This window comes from Oncorhynchus mykiss, chromosome 10 (genome assembly GCF_013265735.2).
Source record: "Oncorhynchus mykiss isolate Arlee chromosome 10, USDA_OmykA_1.1, whole genome shotgun sequence".
NCBI lineage: Eukaryota > Metazoa > Chordata > Actinopteri > Salmoniformes > Salmonidae > Oncorhynchus > Oncorhynchus mykiss.
This window is the reverse complement of record NC_048574.1, coordinates 54,350,517-54,370,447: the sequence shown is the minus strand read 5'-3', so window position 1 is coordinate 54,370,447 and position 19,931 is coordinate 54,350,517. Positions and strand designations below refer to the sequence as shown.

The following is a 19,931-nucleotide window of genomic DNA, read 5'->3' as shown; positions in this document are numbered from 1 at the left end:
AATGAAGATCCTATATCTGTATGTCACTTCCTGTTTAGATATGGCCTATGCCAGATCCCCTTCTGAGGGCGGGCTGAGGCAGCACGCCGACCAGAGGTTGCGAGGCGGGAGTGGCGCCCGGGCTGACAAGTTGTCATCCTCCCACCAGAACAGAGCTTCCCAGGACCCACGCTCTCAATCCGGTGCCCCTGGTGGACACAGTTGGAGACAGGAAACCTCCCCTGGTCGCCAAGAACAGGACGGCAGCCAGGATGCGTGGGAGAAGGATGGCGGGTCGGGAGCGGGCCGCAACAAAGTCAAGCCCTCCTGGAGGCCCATCCGGGAAGTTCTGAACGTGGACAGCGTCTTGAATGACCTTGAACGACGGCAACAACAGCAGCAGCACGGCGGCGGTGGTGGTAGCCCCCGGCTCTCTAAACCCTCCTGTCAGGAGAGGCCTCACGGCAGCGATCGGGACAACCGGGACTGGGAAAAAGAGCGGGAAAGGGATAAAGAGCGGGAACGGGAGCGTCTCAGGATAAGGGAAGAGCGCAAGCAGCAGAAGTGCTTGATGACGATTTACGAGGACGAGCAGCGGCAGGAGACAGAGAGCCACAGCTCCCTCGAATCGGAGGGCAGGGCAAGTGGGCACGGAGACCAGGGCGGTGGAGGGGGTGGGAGCAGAGGTGGGGGGAGGGCCAAGGGCGGGCCCAAAGCCCTGTTGCGCAGCGACACCTGGACAATCCAGAGGACTGAGTCGGGATACGAGAGCAGCGACCGGCTGAGCAGCGGCTCCACCAACCCTGACTCGCCCGGGGTAGACAGCTTTGCCGGGAAGGAGCAGCGGTTGACACCAGAGGTGCAGTCTCAGAGGTATGTGTGACAGACTAGGTTTGAACCCAGATCTAGAGACCGGGCTTTAGCCTGCTGAGCTAAAGCCTAGGAGCATAGGTTAGTGCCAGGTGTGCAGTCACAAAGGTGGACTTTGTTTACATGCAAGTCTCGTTTAATCGAGTTCGTAGTTTGACACCGAATAAACTTTCCTTATATTTGTTTACATAGATTTTTTGTCTTTCCAGGGGACCCATACGCTAATACAATGCATTTGACACTTTAAATATCACACAATGATAGTTGCACCACAATGTCCATCATAAGCTTCATCTCTTGGGGCATCACAACGATCTTACTCTCAAGAGTTGAAATCTTCTTATTTTTTTCAGCAGGGGTCAACTTCACCCAAACAGATGTGATTCAAAACCTGACGCTGTACACTCCTCTTTGCATCAAGGTAAGTGGATGTTCTGAGCTTTCAAGAGTGTGTTTTTAATATAGAAGTTGTTGTACAGATGTATGATCTTATTTTTATCACTCTTTTGTTTCTGAGAATTTTTCTGCAAAGCAGGAAAGGCAGATGGGCTTCATGATTTACATAAATTCACTGAAAACATGCAAACATGAAAACATGGTTATATTAACCGTATTGCACTTTTCATGTTGCCCAATTTTGGCCGGCTAATAGCCTAACCACTAATATAGCCTAACCACCGATCAAGCAACATGCTGCAGGATTATTTTTACTGTTCCAATTAAGATCCTACAGCTGTAGTACTGTATGTAGTGAAGGTTCATCAATTGTAGTTTAAACTGAAAAACTGTCATGTTCTCTCTAAGGGACAGTTAAAAAATGTACTGGGGTGGGAGGGCTGCTCCAAAACAGGGGAGTACGTTTTTTCCCTGATTTACAGTCACCATTTTGCAGGTTTTCATGATTTATTTCAGCCTTTATTTCTTTCATCACATTCCCAGTGGGTCAGAGGTTTGCATACATTCAATTAGTATTTGGTAGCATTGCCTTTAAATTGTTTAACTTGGATCAAACGTTTCAGGTAGCCTTCCACAAGCTTCCCACAATAAGTTGGGTGAATTTTGGCCCATTCCTCCTGACAGAGCTGGTGTAACTGAGTCATGTTTGTAGGCCTCCTTGCTCGCACACGCTTTTTCAGTTCTGCCCACACATTTTCTATAGGATTGAGGTTAGGGATTTGTGATGCCCACTCCAATACCTTGACTTTGTTGTCCATTTTGCCACAACTTTAGAAGTATGTTTGGGGTCATTGTCCATTTGGAAGACCCATTTGCGACCAAGCTTTAACTTCCAGACTGATGTCGTGAGATGTTGCTTCAATATATCCACATAATTTCCCTCCCCCATGATGCCATCTATTTTGTGAAGTGCACCAGTCCCTCTTGCAGCAAAGCACCCCCACAACATGATGCTGCCACCCCCATGCTTCACGATTGGGATGTTGTTCTTCAGCTTTGCAAGCCTCCCCCCTTATCCTCCAAACATATCAATGGTCATTATGGCCAAACAGTTCTATTTTTGTTTCATCAGACCAGAGGACATTTCTCCAAAAAGTATGATCTTTGTCGCCATGTGCAGTTGCAAACCGTAGTCTGGCTTTTATATGGTGGTTTTGGAGTAGTGGCTTCTTCCTTGCTGAGCGGCCTTTCGGGTTATATCGATGTAGGACTCGTTTTACTGTGGATATAGATACTTTTGTACCTGTTTCCGCCACATTCAAATAATATTTCAAAAAATATTTATATTCATGAAATCACAAGTGCAATATTGCAAAACACAGCTTAGCCTTTTGTTAATCCACCTGTCGTGTCAGATTTTGAAAATATGCTTTACAGCGAAAGCAATCCAAGCGTTTGTGTAAGTTTATCGATCGCTCGACAAAACATTATGAACACCTAGCATCAAGTAGCTTGGTCACGAAAATCAGAAAAGCAATCAAATTAATAATTTACCTTTGATGATCTTCGGATGTTTTCACTCACGAGACTCCCAGTTACACAATAAATGTTCCTTTTGTTCCATAAAGATTATTTTTATATCCAAAATACCTTAGTTTGTTTGGCACGTTATGTTCATAAATCCACAGGAAAGAGCGGTCACGACAACGCAGATGAAAATTCCAAATAGTATCCGTAACATATAATCAATCCTTAGGTTGTTTTTAAAATATATAATCGATAATATATCAACCGCAACTGTATTTTTCAGTAGGAGAGGGAGAGACAATGGCTGCCCAAACTCTGTTGCGCTTACAAAACGCTGTTGGCACCCAGCCATACAATGACACGATGTTATCGTTCTCGCTCATTTTTCAAAATAAAAGCCCAAAACTATGTCTAACGACTGTTGACACCTTGAGGAAGCGATAGGAAAAGGAATCTGGTTGATATCCCTTTAAATGGAGCAAAGGCAGGCTATGGAACATGGAGTTTTCAAAATAGAAGCCACTTTCTGGTTTGATTTTCCTCAGGGTTTCGCCTGCAATATTAGAATCACCTTTGGCAATGATGACAACTGTGAGTCTTTCTGAGTAAGTCTTTAAGAGCTTTGCACACCTGGATTGTACAATATTTGTATAATTATTTTTAAATATCTTCAAGCTCTGTCAAGTTGTTTGTTGATCATTGCTAGACAGCCATTTTCAGGTCTTGTCATAGATTTTCAAGTCAATTTAAGTCAAAACTGTAACTAGGCCACTCAGGAACATTCAATGTAGTCTTGGTAAGCAACTCCAGTGTATATTTGGCCTTTTGTTTTAATTTATTGTCCTACAGAAAGGTGCATTTGTCTCCCACTTTTGCCTATGCTTAGCTCTATTCCGTTACTTTTTTTCCTACAAACCTCCTTAGTCCTTTCCCATGACAAGCATACCCATAACATGATGCAGCCATATATAGAATATATGAAGAGTCAGTAATGTGTTCTGTTGGAGTTACCCCAAACATAACGCTTTGAATTCAGGACAGGAAGTTAATTTCTTTGCCACATTTTTTACAGTTTCACTTTAGTGCATTGTTTTAAACAGGATGCATTTTGAATATTTTTATTCTGTCATGTAGGTTATTATTGTGGAGTAACTACAATGTTGTTCCATCCTCAGTTTTCTCTGATCACAGCCATTAAGCTCTGTAACTGTTTTAAAGTTACCATTGCCCTCATGGTGAAATCTCTGAGAAGTTTCCTTCCTCTCCAGCAACTGAGTTAGGAAACCTTTACGGGATCGGTGTCCCTATACCGGGACGGTTGATGCTAACATGCGCTAACGTGTGCTAATGACGTTGTTAGTAAGAGCAAACTTTCCAGGAGATACTGTAGACATGTCTTATATGGGCCGAAAGCTTGAATGCTTGTTAATGTAACTGCACTGTCCAATTTACAATAGCTATTACAGTGAAAAAATACCATGCTATTGTCTGAGGAGAGTGCACAACAACAAAACACTTTTATCACTGCAACTGGTTTGATTACATTCACCTCTGAAGGTAAACAGTGTACTTACGTTCAGTAATCTTGCTCTGATTTGTCATCCTCAGGGTCCCAGAGATAAAATGTAGCATAGTTTTGTTTGATAAAATTATTTTTTATATTCAAATGTAGGAACTGGGTTCTACAGTTTCAACCCCTGCTGTCTCTTGCTCCACACCCACCCTGCCCGGCCATCTAGATTTATAAGCTAATGATCCGTCATGTATGACATTCCTGGGAGTGTGTAAACTTAAATGTTGTATTACCATAACATTTTTGTATGTTCTCTATAGTTATGTACTTGAAAATGTATCAATTGACCAATTCGGCACATTTGGGCAGACTTGATACAATATACTGTGCAGTATTGCAATGCTTCACTGGTTGAATCTGAAACTTTGCACACACGCACTGCTGCTAACTAGTGGCCAAAATCGAAATATCATCTAACCTGCAATATTATATTATGGCCTTTCTCTTGCATTTCAAAGATGATGGAAAAAAAATTGAAGACATGTTTTTTTGTTTGTATTATCTTTTACCAGATCAAATGTGTTATATTCTCCTACATTAATTTCCCATTTCCACAAACTTCAAAGTGTTTCCTTTCAAATGGTATCAATAATATGCATATCTTTGCTTCAGGTCCTGAGCTACAGGCAGTTAGATTTGGGTATGTCATTTTAGGTGAAAATTGTGGTGACTGGGTATATTTATACACCATCCAAAGTGTAATTAGTAACTTCACCATCTTCAAAGGGATTTTCGATATCTGCTTTTTTTTGTTTTACCCATCTACCAATAGGTGCCCTTCTTTCCAAGGCATTGGAAAACCTCCCTCGTCTTTGTGGTTGAATCTGTGTAAGAAATTCACTGCTCAACTGAAGGACCTTACAGATATTTGTATGTGTGGGGTACAGAAATGAGGTAGTCATTCAAAAATCATGTTAAACACTATGACTTGTTAAGAAAATGTTTACTCCTGAACATATTTAGGCTTGCCATAATAAAGGGGTTGAATACTTATTGAGTCAAGACATTTCAGCTTTTAATTTTTACAAAAGCTTTTCATTTTTACAAACATAATTCCACTTTGACATTTGGGTTATTGTGTGTAGGCCAGTGACACAAAGTCTCAATTTAATCATTTTTAAATTCAGGCTGTAATTACTACAACATTTTGAAAAAGTCAAGGGGTGTGAATACTTTCTCTAGGAACTGTCTATTTTTAAATGACATTCTTAGAATGTTCTTTGAACGTTAGTAATGTTTTTTTGTGTTTTTTATGGAAAGTGTTCTTATTGTGACTTAATATATATCACCATCAGGAAACCTGCAGAAAATAATATCCTGGAGTACTGAAATTCCCACAGAGGAATGTTGTTTCTTAATGTTCTGAGAACATGACTTTAAATAGGACCATGAGGAAACCTGTAGAAAATGTTCTGCTGAAGTACTGAAATTCCAACAGAATGACATTGTTTCTTAATGGTCTCGGAACAATTTGAGAACATTACTATAAATAGAACAATGGGGAAACCTGTAGGAAACGTTATGCTGAAGTACTGAATTCCCACCTAAGAAACATATGGTTCTCAGAATGTTACACCACATGACCAAAGGTATGTGGACACTTGCTCATCGAACATCTCATTGCAAAATCATGGGCATTAATATGGAATTGGTCCCCCTTTTTCTGCTATAACAGCCTCCACTCTTCTGGTAAGGCTTTCCACTAGATGTTGAAAAATTGCTACGGGACTTGCTTCCATTCACCCATAAGAGAATTAGTGAGGTCAAGCACTGATGTTGGTCGATTAGGCCTGGCTTGCAGTCGGCGTCCCAATTCATCCCAAAGGTGTTTGATGGGGTTGAGGTCAGGGCTCTGTGCAGGCCAGTGAAGTTCTTCTACATGATCTCGACAAACCATTTCTGTATGGACCTCGCTTTGTGCACGGGGGCATTGTCATGGTAAAATTGGAAAGGGCCTTCCTCAAACTGTTGGCACGTCTAGAATGTCATTGTATGCGGTAGTGTTAAGATTTCCCTTCACTGGAACCAAGGGGTCTAGCTTGAACCAGACCGTTATTCCACCTCCACCAAACTTTACAATTGGCACTATGCATTGGGTCAGATTCCAATAGTCCAATAGCGGCAAGCTTTACACCACTCCAGCCTACGCTTGGCATTGCGCATGGTGATCTTAGGCTTGTGTTCGGCTGCTCGGCCATGGAAACCCATTTCATGAAGCTCCTGGCAGCTTTTGTAGAGTTTAGAACTCGGTAGTGAGTGTTACAACCGAGGACATCTACCAGCTTCAGCGCTCAGTGGTCTCGTTCTGTGAGCTTGTGTGGCCTACCACTTAGTGGCTGAGCCTTTGTTGCTCCTAGACATTTCCACTTCACAATAATAGCACTTACAGTTGACTGGGGAAGCTCTTGCAGGACAGAAATGTCATGAAATGACTTGGTGGAAAGGTGGTAGCCTATGACAGTGCCACATTGAAAGTCACTGAGTTCTTCAGTAAGGCCATTCTACTTCCAATGTTTGTCAATGGAGATTGTGTGCTCAGTTTTATTCACCTGTCAGTAACGGGTGTTGCTGAAATAGCCAAATCCACTCATTTGAAGGGGTGTCCAAATACTTTTCTATATATAGTGTATGTGCTACAGTAGCTGGGTATCCTGCACCATTCCCAGAATGTTTTGGGAAGGTTGTATGCAAAATAACCATAGGACAACCACGCACTCACCAAGCTCTAAGAAACATATGGTTCTCAGAACATTATGTGCTAGCTGGGTAGTCTACCAGTCAACTGTCTATACTGCCTTCTATCCATAGTGACAATCGTGGTAGGTGAATATTTTGTCAAGATCTGCAATAGGTTAACTATCAATCACACCACACAAAAATATATTCAATTGAGTAAAATTCTACTCTGGGCTGTAAATTGTAATGGTGCAAAAGCCCTGTTATTTGAATGTTTCATTCCATTCATTCCATTAGGATCAGTTGTGGGTCTACTCAGGACAGATTATAGAAAGGCACAGTAGCGGGACAGTCTGGCTGTATATTTACTTCTGATACTAATGCGCTGTCTGTTGCCGATCATCATTCTCTGAAGTCGTCCTATATAGTGTCCACATAGGCCTATGCTCCCAGCAGGCCCATTATTCAGGAAAGTTGTCACGCCTGCTCACGCTCCCCCTTTCTGGCGCTCGGCCCACCATTACGCACACCTGTCACCATCGTTACGCGCATCAGCGCTTCATGGGAATCACCTGGACTCTATTGCTTTATTGATTGCCTCCCCTATATCTGTCACTTCCTCATTCTCATTGTCTGCATTAATGTTGTTTTTTCCCCCCTGTCCAGACGCTGTTCTTGTTTTGTTTTTTGTCCGTGTATCTATTAAATCACTTCCTGTACTTGCTTCTCATCTCCCAGTGTCTGTCCTCACAAAAATATAACAAGTGTTCTGCCTCCGATCCGAGCGGATATTCTTTGACCTAGAACCTAACGCTTCAATATAGCCTAAATATTTGTAATTTCACTTTTTAAATGTATTACCTTTTATGTGTGGCATAAACACAACTAGTCACAGTGTTTTAATCTGATTAGGCCACTTCAAAAGTCTCCCGTCGGCTATCTTATCACGTTCATACACTCCACTTGAATATAATTCCATTATCCAAACTGCTTAACTGCTATTCGATTAATGTAAAGAGACAACTGTTACAAAACACACACAAAATGTCATGACATTTGGAGATTGTCAAACCAAGCCTTCGATATTGATTAGGGAGGGATGTATTTTCTGTTTTTTCGAGACTGACATACTCTACTTGGTTGTGGTGTTGAAGACACAAACCATGATGATGAGTGCTTGAAGTTGGTAATCGGTATGCAGTTATTTCTTGCTTATTGGTTGTGTGGTGCATTGGCATAGAAACCTGTTGGTGGAAAATTCATTTCATATATTTTATATCATTATAAATAACATTTTGAAAATATGATTCCCCCTACAGTAGCTGATCATTGTCTGCAGTTGGCTCTTGTCGTAGTGTTAAGATACAGGCAGGGAGAGTGAGCTTATCTGTGGTGGTCGGCGAACCCTCAACCTTCTAAAGACGATATCCACGTTTTATAAACACAAGGTTGCTACAGTTATTGTTGTTTATGTTGGTAATAATTATTTTGTATTTAATTTTATGAGGTGGATTGTGTGCAGAACATTTTACAGTGCAAGGGGAGGGTCATGTGAAAATATTTTTTTCGTATTTCAAACTGTCCCTAAAGAGTTGCATTCATAACAAATCTCTCAGAACACTTAAAACAAGGTTTATTCTTGCAAAGATCTAGCATTATAACTGCAAAATCATAGTAATAGTTCTAAGACAATACAATACATAATGTATCTTCTATCTATTGTGATGGAAATGTTTTACTTCATTTCCATCACACTATCATAGTTCAACCCTTGATAAAATGTTCAAACTGTATTATAAGATGACTTTGTATTTACATCCGAGCAAAGACAAAATCCTCAGTGTTTTGAAAAGAGATATATCAGTATTATCTTCCCCTCCCCCATACCAATGTTTCAGGGAAACATAGGCTTTAAAAAAGAAGGAAAAGCAGATTAAGGGACTTTTCATTTTGATCCCCTGATTTAATGGCGCTAGATTATGGCCAACTGAATATGGGGCCATAGGCCCTAAACGCAAAGGATTTTTGTCATGATTGCACAGCCCTGGTGAGTCATGCAAGACCATGCCCTTCAAATCTCTTACGTTCTAATCTGCACTAGCTATTTAAAAAACAAGACGATTTCCGAGAAGAAAACACTAAATAAACCTAGCGTGGAAATAGATTTTGAGCCGAGCTAACAAATGGCCAACTGTTGCTACTGTAAATAGCAATACTGTAAGTGTCACATCAAAATATATCAGACATGTGTAGTGTACAGTAGGATATGTGTTGTGTAGTACTGTAGGTTTCTAACTATTTTCCACACGGAGAATGAGGCTAGGCAAAATATAAAAATGCAGTAACATCCTGACTATAATTTGTTGTTGTCATGTTGAGAGCTTGATCTTATTATTGAGGGGCCAGAGTATGGCATTTTAGTTACGTTTTATCCTGTGTGTGTTCAGAGGCTAAAGAGGACATTTTAGTCACAGAAAAAAAAAATGAAAACACAGTATGGGGTGAATAAATGTAAAACAGAATGTCATTTTGGATTGTGCGCTGGTTGTCTGTATGTCTCTAGAATGTCCACCTGTTGATTTAACCTGTTCACCCACAAAGCCCCTCCACATTCATTAATCTGACAGTAATCCCCAAATGCTTGTTCAGATGCCGCAGCTGGACTTGACTGTTTCCATTTTAGTCATATGTTAGCTTGTGTGTAGAGCACTGTGTGCTCTAGTAGGATATGCTCCCCATAAAATATATAAAAGCTAAGCTATTGAAAGCTTTTATTGTAACTGAATCAAGTGAGTGCTGGCCCCTTTTTCAATTTTCATGTGATCGAGTGTTGACTGCAAGCACTCTTTCATTGTTTTATGCAAGAGCATAGAGTTGAACATGTTTTATCCCTTTACATGAATGGGTTAGCTTATAGCAATGCTTCCTTCTTACAGTCAAGCCTGTGTGAATCTAGAGCCAAACCGTCTCCCACAGCTTTTATCCTTGCATGGACCTCTAGGTTAGTGGGGGGAAAAAAGACGCTTCTATTTTTAAAGTGGATGAATTTAGCATGCATACTGCCTCCTGCTGTGCTGGCCCGTCTGCCGATTGGTCGATCCGGTGGCAGGGACAATGGCGGTGGAGATCAACACTGTGCTGCCACCGTGCTTCAGAAAAACAGAAATGCTTTTACTCTCCCAACTCACCGGCACTGTGAGAGAAATAGGCTATCTCCCTGAAAATAGGCCATTCCCTATTTCTCTCTCTCTCTCTCTCTCTCTCTCTCTCTCTCTCTCTCTCTCTCTCTCTCTCTCTCTCTCTCGCTCTTTCTCTCTTTCTCTCTCTGTTTCTGTCTGTCTACCTGCCTGTCCATCCCTTTCTCTCTTTCTTTCTCTGTTTCTGTCTGTCTACCTGCCTGTCCATCCCTTTCTTTCCTTCTCTCTCTGTTTCTGTCTGTCTACCTGCCTGTCCATCCCTTTCTCTCTTTCTCTCTCTGTTTCTGTCTGTCTACCTGCCTGTCCATCCCTTTCTTTCTTTCTCTCTCTGTTTCTGTCTGTCTACCTGCCTGTCCATCCCTTTCTTTCTTTCTCTCTCTGTTTCTGTCTGTCTACCTGCCTGTCCATCCCTTTCTTTCTTTCTCTCTCTGTTTCTGTCTGTCTACTTGCCTGTCCATCCCTTTCTCTCTTTCTTTCTCTGTTTCTGTCTGTCTACCTGCCTGTCCATCCCTTTCTCTCTTTCTCTCTCTGTTTCTGTCTGTCTACCTGCCTGTCCATCCCTTTCTCTCTTTCTTTCTCTGTTTCTGTCTGTCTACCTGCCTGTCCATCCCTTTCTCTCTTTCTCTCTCTGTTTCTGTCTGTCTACCTGCCTGTCCATCCCTTTCTCTCTTTCTCTCTCTGTTTCTGTCTGTCTACCTGCCTGTCCATCCCTTTCTCTCTTTCTTTCTCTGTTTCTGTCTGTCTACCTGCCTGTCCATCCCTTTCTCTCTTTCTCTCTCTGTTTCTGTCTGTCCATCTGCCTGTCCATCCTTTTCTCTCTTTCTCTCGCTTTCTCCCTCGCTCTAATGTCTCTCCTGTGTGTTTCTCTGTTTGTTATTTCTCTTCTCTGCGATTAGGTGTCAGTTTCTATCTGTCTCTAGAAAATGGAGGTTTAAATGAAAATGTCAAATACTTATTCCTAATTTAGAAATCATGAATAAATAGACCTGATTAACTGTTGATTGAATTTATTCAATATAATCACCCCCAAGTTGTATTACTTTTCCCTTTTGGACAAAATATCAAGATTTATTGTGGGGGGAAAACTATCCATACTTTATAAATAATGTAAATAAAGAACTCCATTAAATGTTGGTGGTTGCATGATTTTGGGGTTTCATTTGAATTTTGTCCTAAGCAGTGAGTCAGCTTTGTCTATTTGTTTTCTAGGCAAACATCAACTGACAACTCAGGGAAAGAACTGCGACCATCAAGTTTCACATCTCCTGAAAAGTAGTCCAAGTTCAAGGTAATGTACCAACTTGGATATTGTTATTGTTATTGATATGTTTAATGTTGTTAATTGTCAATGCGTACATCCATATTTTGTGCACTTAAAAAGTCTATTGTGTTCTATTCTATTGTATTCTATTCTACAGGCGAAAATGTAGATACAGCTCTGGCAGTTCTAAGAAAGGAGCAGGTCTAGAGAGGGACGCTAGCTCCTCAGACAACAGGAGTAGTCACATGATGGGATCGCCAGAGATGAGTAACAACAACAGAGGTGGTCACCATGGCGACAGCCCCGCCGTGCGGCGCTTGGGTAAAACCAGTAGCTCGGAGTGGAACAGCTCTGACGACCTGGCTGGAAATCTCTCGGAACCAGAGGACAGTGCCTACCGCTCCAGCAACATCAAGCCCCCTCTGTCCGAGTCTCCCTGCCCCTGTCCCCCCCACCACCTGGCCTTCCACCAACCCCCCCATATCGAACTGGAAGAACCCTCATCTCAACATCAGCCTTCCATGCCGTCACTGCCTCACCCTAAAGCCGCCCAGCGAGCTTCCCCTCACCAGGGGGATGTTGGCCGCCATTGCTTCCGTCCCAGGCTACTCCAAGAGCCCTCCCAGACCAGCCCCCGGCCCAGCGTCCGGCCCACCCCGGCCTCACATACCCCCAGCCCCAACCAGAGGTCGGAATCCAATGGCCCTCTGCAGAGGCCCTCGTCGAGTGCCAGCTCCAAGTCGGGCTCGGACCCAGAGAGGAGCAACCCGTCGTCGGGCGAAAGCGAGGAGAGGCTCCCCATCTGCAGGCCACCTGGAGCCGAGTCAGCGGTAGCCCAAGGGGTTTCCCTCACCACGTACTTCAGCGTGGACAATTGCATGACAGACACATACAGACTTAAGTACCATCACCAGCGACCCCTCCTACTCTCAGCTATCATGCCCAAAGCACCAACGGAGCCCGGAGAACACCCCAGCCACCACCTGCACCCCGCAAACACACACTCCATGCTAGACCCACCCAAAACCCGGCCTGATGCAGGTAAGCTTGGACAGTCACAGCAGCTTGTAAAAACACCTACGGGCAGTCATGTACAGTAAGTACACTGTTCCAAAACGAGTGATCGCAACAGTAAACTTACAACTCTAATTAGAAATATAAAGCATCCAAATATTTTAAATGCTGGCATCTGCCCAAAATTAGCTTTGACGTTTATCTGTAAAAAAAAATATATATATATATATATATTTTTTTTTCATGTGTGTTTTTGCATTGAGTTCATCTATATCTATATTGTTTTATTTTTTCCACAAAAACAGGCCATAACAGCAATAAGCCCACTGCAAAATGGAACCCAGTGACAGCCAAAGGACTGGATGAGCGTGGCTATTTGTGACGATATTACCTGGTAAGTGATACACTGTGACCTTTCAGGAATTGCCATGCGTCACAGTTCCTCTTATCAGCACCTTTTTGATGGCTCCGCGACCAGATCCTTTTATGCATACAGATGCAGTTTATTTTGTGCATTACAGCATGACATGCTGCACTCGCCTGGGTCAAAATCAGTGAGAGAAGGGCAGGCACAAATTAATTTCATTTCACTGGTGATGATGAGGACACATTCATTTAATGCAGTAAAAAATCTCTCTCTATATATTTACATATATGTATACATATATAAATGTATATATGGTTATGGATGTGTCACTGCAACCTTAAAGGTCCTCAATGATGTCACCATTGCCCTTGAGTCGAAGCAACATTGTGCTGCTATTTTTATTGACTTTATTGGCGAAGGAGTATTGATGTCTCTGAGGGGTCTTTGGCCTGGTTTGCTAACTACCTCTCTCAAAGAGTGCAGTGTATAAAGTGAGAAGATCTGCTGTCTCAGCCACTGCCTGTCACCAAGTGAGTACTCCAAGGCTCAATCCCAGGCCCCACGCTTTTCTCAACTTACATCAATAACATAGCTCAGGCAGTAGGAAGCTCTCTCATCCATTTATATGCAGATGATACAGTCTTATACTCAGCTAGCCCCTCCCCGGATTTTGTGCTAAATGCTCTACAACAAAGCTTTCTTAGTGTCCAACAAGCTTTCTCTACCCTTAACCTTGTTCTGAACACCTCCAAAACAAAGGTCATGTGGTTTGGTAAGAAGAATGCCCCTCTTCCCACAGGTGTTATTACTACCTCTGAGGGTTTAGAGCTTGAGGTAGTCACCTCATACTAGTACTTGGGAGAATGGCTAGACGGTGCACTGTCCTTCTCAGCACATATCAAAGGCTAAAGTTAAATCTAGACTTGGTTTCTTCTATCGAAATCGCTCCTCTTTCACCCTAACTGCCAAACTAACCCTGATTCAGATGACTATCCTTCCCATGCTAGATTACGGAGACATAATTTATAGATCGGCAGGTAAGGGTGCTCTCGAGCGGCTAGATGTTCTTTACCATTCGGCCATCAGATTTGCCACCAAAGCTCCTTATAGGACACATCACTGCAGTCTATACTCCTCTGTAAACTGGTCATTTCTGTATACCTGTCGCAAGACCCACTGGTTGATGATTATTTATAAAACCCCCTTAGGTCTCACTCCCTCCTATCTGAGATATCTTCTGCAGCCCTCATCCTCCACATACAACACCCGTTCTGCCAGTCACATTCTGTTAAAGGTCCCCAAAGCACACACATCCCTGAGTTCGCTGCAGCTAACGACTGGAACGAACTGCAACAAACACTCAAACTGGACAGTTTTATCTCAATCGCTTCATTCAAAGACTCAATCATGGACACTCTTAATGACAGTTGTGGCTGCTTTGTGTGATGTATTGTTGTCTCTACCTTCTTGACCATTGTGCTGTTGACTGTGCCCAATAATGTTTGTACAATCTTTTGTGCTGCTACCATGTTGTTGTTATGTTGTGTTGCTACCATGCTGTGGTGTCATGTGTTGCTGCCTTGCTATGTTGTTGTCTTAGGTCTATCTTGTTGTGATGTGTGTTTTGTCCTATATTTATATTGTATTGATTTTATTCCCAGGCCCCCGTTCCCGCAGGAGGCCTTTTGCCTTTTGGTAGGCCATCATTGTAAATAAGACTTGCCTAGTTAAATACAATAAATAAATATATTAATCTGTATACTAGAATTGAAGCTGTTTAATACCACTACTCAGGACAAGCACTGACTTTGCTACTTATTGAGGAAATGTTTGCTGACAGTAACAATGTTTCCATCCACAGCTGTGATGGGAGCAGTTTCGATACAATTCTATAAATGCCGACCGATAATGTGTTTGTTCGAAGTGTGAATTTTTGTGTCTGTAAAATGTCGGTGGAAAAGCCTTTATACACATATATTGATATAATAACCATCGTATCGAAGTAAACTTGGAGTCACGCGATGACATGCTGTGTGGTCCTCCCACTACGACTCGGTAAACCAAAAGAGTTTAGGCTATATATAATAAGTTATGATGAACTTCTTGATGCTCCTTTACAATAAATATCGAAGGTCTTATTCTGGTGACATGATGATTGACATTTGACAAATAAAATATTCTAGCTAAATTTTAGTTTGAGAAAAGTTAATTTTGCCCATTTTAATGGAAATCTATTACTGTAAGGTACTTAATTGTTACCCAGAAACGAGTAAATATTTATATACAGTGCCTTGCGAAAGTATTCGGCCCCCTTGAACTTTGCGACCTTTTGCCACATTTCAGGCTTCAAACATAAAGATAGAAAACTGTATTTTTTTGTGAAGAATCAACAACAAGTGGGACACAATCATGAAGTGGAACAATATTTATTGGATATTTCAAACTTTTTTAACAAATCAAAAACTGAAAAATTGGGCGCGCAAAATTATTCAGCCCCTTTACTTTCAGTGCAGCAAACTCTCTCCAGAAGTTCAGTGAGGATCTCTGAATGATCCAATGTTGACCTAAATGACTAATGATGATAAATACAATCCACCTGTGTGTAATCAAGTCTCCGTATAAATGCACCTGCACTGTGATAGTCTCAGAGGTCCGTTAAAAGCGCAGAGAGCACCATGAAGAACAACGAACACACCAGGCAGGTCCGAGATACTGTTGTGAAGAAGTTTAAAGTCGGATTTGGATACAAAAAGATTTCCCAAGCTTTAAACATCCCAAGGAGCACTGTGCAAGCGATAATATTGAAATGGAAGGAGTATCAGACCCCTGCAAATCTACCAAGACCTGGCCGTCCCTCTAAACTTTCAGCTCATACAAGGAGAAGACTGATCAGAGATGCAGCCAAGAGGCCCATGATCACTCTGGATGAACTGCAGAGATCAAATCAAATCAAATCAAATTTTATTTGTCACATACACATGGTTAGCAGATGTTAATGCGAGTGTAGCGAAATGCTTGTGCTTCTAGTTCCGACAATGCAGTAATAACAAGTAATCTAACTAACAATTCCAAAACTACTGTCTTGTACACAGTGTAAGGGGATAAGGAATATGTACATAAGGATATATGAATGAGTGATGGTACAGAGCAGCAAAGGCAAGATACAGTAGATGGTATCGAGTACAGTATGTACAAATGAGATGAGTATGTAAACAAAGTGGCATAGTTTAAAGTGGCTAGTGATACATGTATTACATAAGGATACAGTCGATGATATAGAGTACAGTATATACGTATGCATATGAGATGAATAATGTAGGGTAAGTAACATTATATAAGGTAGCATTGTTTAAAGTGGCTAGTGATATATTTACATCATTTCCCATCAATTCCCATTATTAAAGTGGCTGGAGTTGAGTCAGTGTCAGTGTGTTGGCAGCAGCCACTCAGTGTTAGTGGTGGCTGTTTAACAGTCTGATGGCCTTGAGATAGAAGCTGTTTTTCAGTCTCTCGGTCCCAGCTTTGATGCACCTGTACTGACCTCGCCTTCTGGATGATAGCGGGGTGAACAGGCAGTGGCTCGGGTGGTTGATGTCCTTGATGATCTTTATGGCCTTCCTGTGACATCGGGTGGTGTAGGTGTCCTGGAGGGCAGGTAGTTTGCCCCCGGTGATGCGTTGTGCAGACCTCACTACCCTCTGGAGAGCCTTACGGTTGAGGGCGGTGCAGTTGCCATACCAGGCGGTGATACAGCCCGCCAGGATGCTCTCGATTGTGCATCTGTAGAAGTTTGTGAGTGCTTTTGGTGACAAGCCAAATTTCTTCAGCCTCCTGAGGTTGAAGAGGCGCTGCTGCGCCTTCTTCACGATGCTGTCTGTGTGAGTGGACCAATTCAGTTTGTCTGTGATGTGTATGCCGAGGAACTTAAAACTTGCTACCCTCTCCACTACTGTTCCATCGATGTGGATAGGGGGGTGTTCCCTCTGCTGTTTCCTGAAGTCCACAATCATGTCCTTAGTTTTGTTGACGTTGAGTGTGAGGTTATTTTCCTGACACCACACTCCGAGGGCCCTCACCTCCTCCCTGTAGGCCGTCTCGTCGTTGTTGGTAATCAAGCCTACCACTGTTGTGTCGTCCGCAAACTTGATGATTGAGTTGGAGGCGTGCGTGGCCACGCAGTCGTGGGTGAACAGGGAGTACAGGAGAGGGCTCAGAACGCACCCTTGTGGGGCCCCAATGTTGAGGATCAGCGGGGGGGAGATGTTGTTGCCTACCCTCACCACCTGGGGGCGGCCCGTCAGGAAGTCCAGTACCCAGTTGCACAGGGCGGGGTCGAGACCCAGGGTCTCGAGCTTGATGACGAGCTTGGAGGGTACTATGGTGTTGAATGCCGAGCTGTAGTCGATGAACAGCATTCTCACATAGGTATTCCAGATGGGTTAGGGCAGTGTGCAGTGTGGTTGAGATTGCATCGTCTGTGGACCTATTTGGGCGGTAAGCAAATTGGAGTGGGTCTAGGGTGTCAGGTAGGGTGGAGGTGATATGGTCCTTGACTAGTCTCTCAAAGCACTTCATGATGACGGATGTGAGTGCTACGGGGCGGTAGTCGTTTAGCTCAGTTACCTTAGCTTTCTTGGGAACAGGAACAATGGTGGCCCTCTTGAAGCATGTGGGAACAGCAGACTGGTATAGGGATTGATTGAATATGTCCGTAAACACACCGGCCAGCTGGTCTGCGCATGCTCTGAGGGCGCGGCTGGGGATGCCGTCTGGGCCTGCAGCCTTGCGAGGGTTAACACGTTTAAATGTCTTACTCACCTCGGCTGCAGTGAAGGAGAGACCGCATGTTTTCGTTGCAGGCCGTGTCAGTGGCACTGTATTGTCCTCAAAGCGGGCAAAAAAGTTATTTAGTCTGCCTGGGAGCAAGACATCCTGGTCCGTGACTGGGCTGGATTTCTTCCTGTAGTCCGTGATTGACTGTAGACCCAGCCACATGCCTCTTGTGTCTGAGCCGTTGAATTGAGATTCTACTTTGTCTCTGTACTGGCGCTTAGCTTGTTTGATAGCCTTGCGGAGGGAATAGCTGCACTGTTTGTATTCGGTCATGTTACCAGACACCTTGCCCTGATTAAAAGCAGTGGTTCGCGCTCTCAGTTTCACACGAATGCTGCCATCAATCCACGGTTTCTGGTTAGGGAATGTTTTAATCGTTGCTATGGGAACGACATCTTCAACGCACGTTCTAATGAACTCGCACACCGAATCAGCGTATTCGTCAATGTTGTTATCTGACGCAATACGAAACATCTCCCAGTCCACGTGATGGAAGCAGTCTTGGAGTGTGGAGTCAGCTTGGTCGGACCAGCGTTGGACAGACCTCAGCGTGGGAGCCTCTTGTTTTAGTTTCTGTCTGTAGGCAGGGATCAACAAAATGGAGTCGTGGTCAGCTTTTCCGAAAGGGGGGCGGGGCAGGGCCTTATATGCGTCGCGGAAGTTAGAGTAACAATGATCCAAGGTCTTTCCAACCCTGGTTGCGCAATCGATATGCTGATCAAATTTAGGGAGTCTTGTTTTCAGATTAGCCTTGTTAAAATCCCCAGCTACAATGAATGCAGCCTCCGGATAAATCGTTTCCAGTTTGCAGAGAGTTAAATAAAGTTCGTTCAGAGCCATCGATGTGTCTGCTTGGGGGGGGATATATACGGCTGTGATTATAATCGAAGAGAATTCTCTTGGTAGATAATGCGGTCTACATTTGATTGTGAGGAATTCTAAATCAGGTGAACAGAAGGATTTGAGTTCCTGTATGTTTCTTTCATCACACCATGTCACGTTGGCCATGAGGCATACGCCCCCGCCCCTCTTCTTACCAGAAAGATGTTTGTTTCTGTCAGCGCGATGCGTGGAGAAACCCGTTGGCTGCACCGCTTCGGATAGAGTCTCTCCAGTGAGCCATGTTTCAGTGAAGCAAAGGACGTTACAGTCTCTGATGTCCCTCTGGAATGCTACCCTTGCTCGGATTTCATCAACCTTGTTGTCAAGAGACTGGACGTTGGCAAGAAGAATGCTAGGGAGTGGTGCACGGTGTGCCCGTCTCCGGAGTCTGACCAGAAGACCGCCTCGTTTCCCTCTCTTTCGGAGTCATTTTTTTGGGTCGCTGCATAGGATCCACTCCGTTGTCCTGTTTGTAAGGCAGAACACAGGATCTGCGTCGCGAAAAACATATTCTTGGTCGTACTGATGGTGAGTTGACGCTGATCTTATATTCAGTAGTTCTTCTCGACTGTATGTAATGAAACCTAAGATAACCTGGGGAACTAATGTAAGAAATAACACGTAAAAAAACAAAAAACTGCATAGTTTCCTAGGAACGCGAAGCGAGGCGGCCATCTCTGTCGGCTGAGGTGGGAGACTCTGTCCATAGGACAACAATCAGTCGTATATTGCACAAATCTGGCCTTTATGGAAGAGTGGCAAGAAGAAAGCCATTTCTTAAAGATATCCATAAAAAGTGTTGTTTAAAGTTTGCCACAAGCCACCTGGGAGACACACCAAACATGTGGAAGAAGGTGCTCTGGTCAGATGAAACCAAAATTGAACTTTTTGGCAACAATGCAAAACGTTATGTTTGGCGTAAAAGCAACACAGCTGAACACACCATCCCCACTGTCAAACATGGTGGTGGCAGCATCATGGTTTGGGTCTGCTTTTCTTCAGCAGGGACAGGGAAGATGGTTAAAATTGATGGGAAGATGGATGGATGGAGCCAAATACAGGACCATTCTGGAAAAAAACCTGATGGAGTCTGCAAAAGATCTGAGACTGGGACGGAGATTAGTCTTCCAACAAGACAATGATCCAAAACATAATGGAATGGTTCAAAAATAAACATATCCAGGTGTTAGAATGGCCAAGTCAAAGTCCAGACCTGAATCCAATCGAGAATCTATGGAAAGAACTGAAAACTGCTGTTCACAAATGCTCTCCATACAACCTCACTGAGCTCGAGCTGTTTTGCAAGGAGGAATGGGAAAAAATTTCAGTCTCTCGATGTGCAAAACTGATAGAGAC

General features: G+C 43.2%; 1 protein-coding gene across 2 annotated transcripts in view; it reads left to right on the top strand.

Moving 5' to 3' along the window:
• usp53b (ubiquitin specific peptidase 53b) overlaps positions 1-19,931 on the top strand; it is a 55,813-nt gene that overhangs the window by 30,630 nt on the left and 5,252 nt on the right. Inside the window, exons 14-18 of one of the 2 annotated variants that reach the window (XM_021619073.2) lie at positions 39-852; positions 1,206-1,270; positions 11,428-11,506; positions 11,637-12,520; positions 12,799-12,887. In XM_021619073.2, the coding sequence (XP_021474748.2) occupies positions 39-852; positions 1,206-1,270; positions 11,428-11,506; positions 11,637-12,520; positions 12,799-12,875 (1,919 nt within the window). In that variant the 3' untranslated portion in view covers positions 12,876-12,887. Of the gene's footprint in view, positions 1-38; positions 853-1,202; positions 1,271-11,427; positions 11,507-11,636; positions 12,521-12,798; positions 12,888-19,931 lie in introns of both variants that reach the window. The other variant, XM_021619071.2, reaches the window with a different exon arrangement.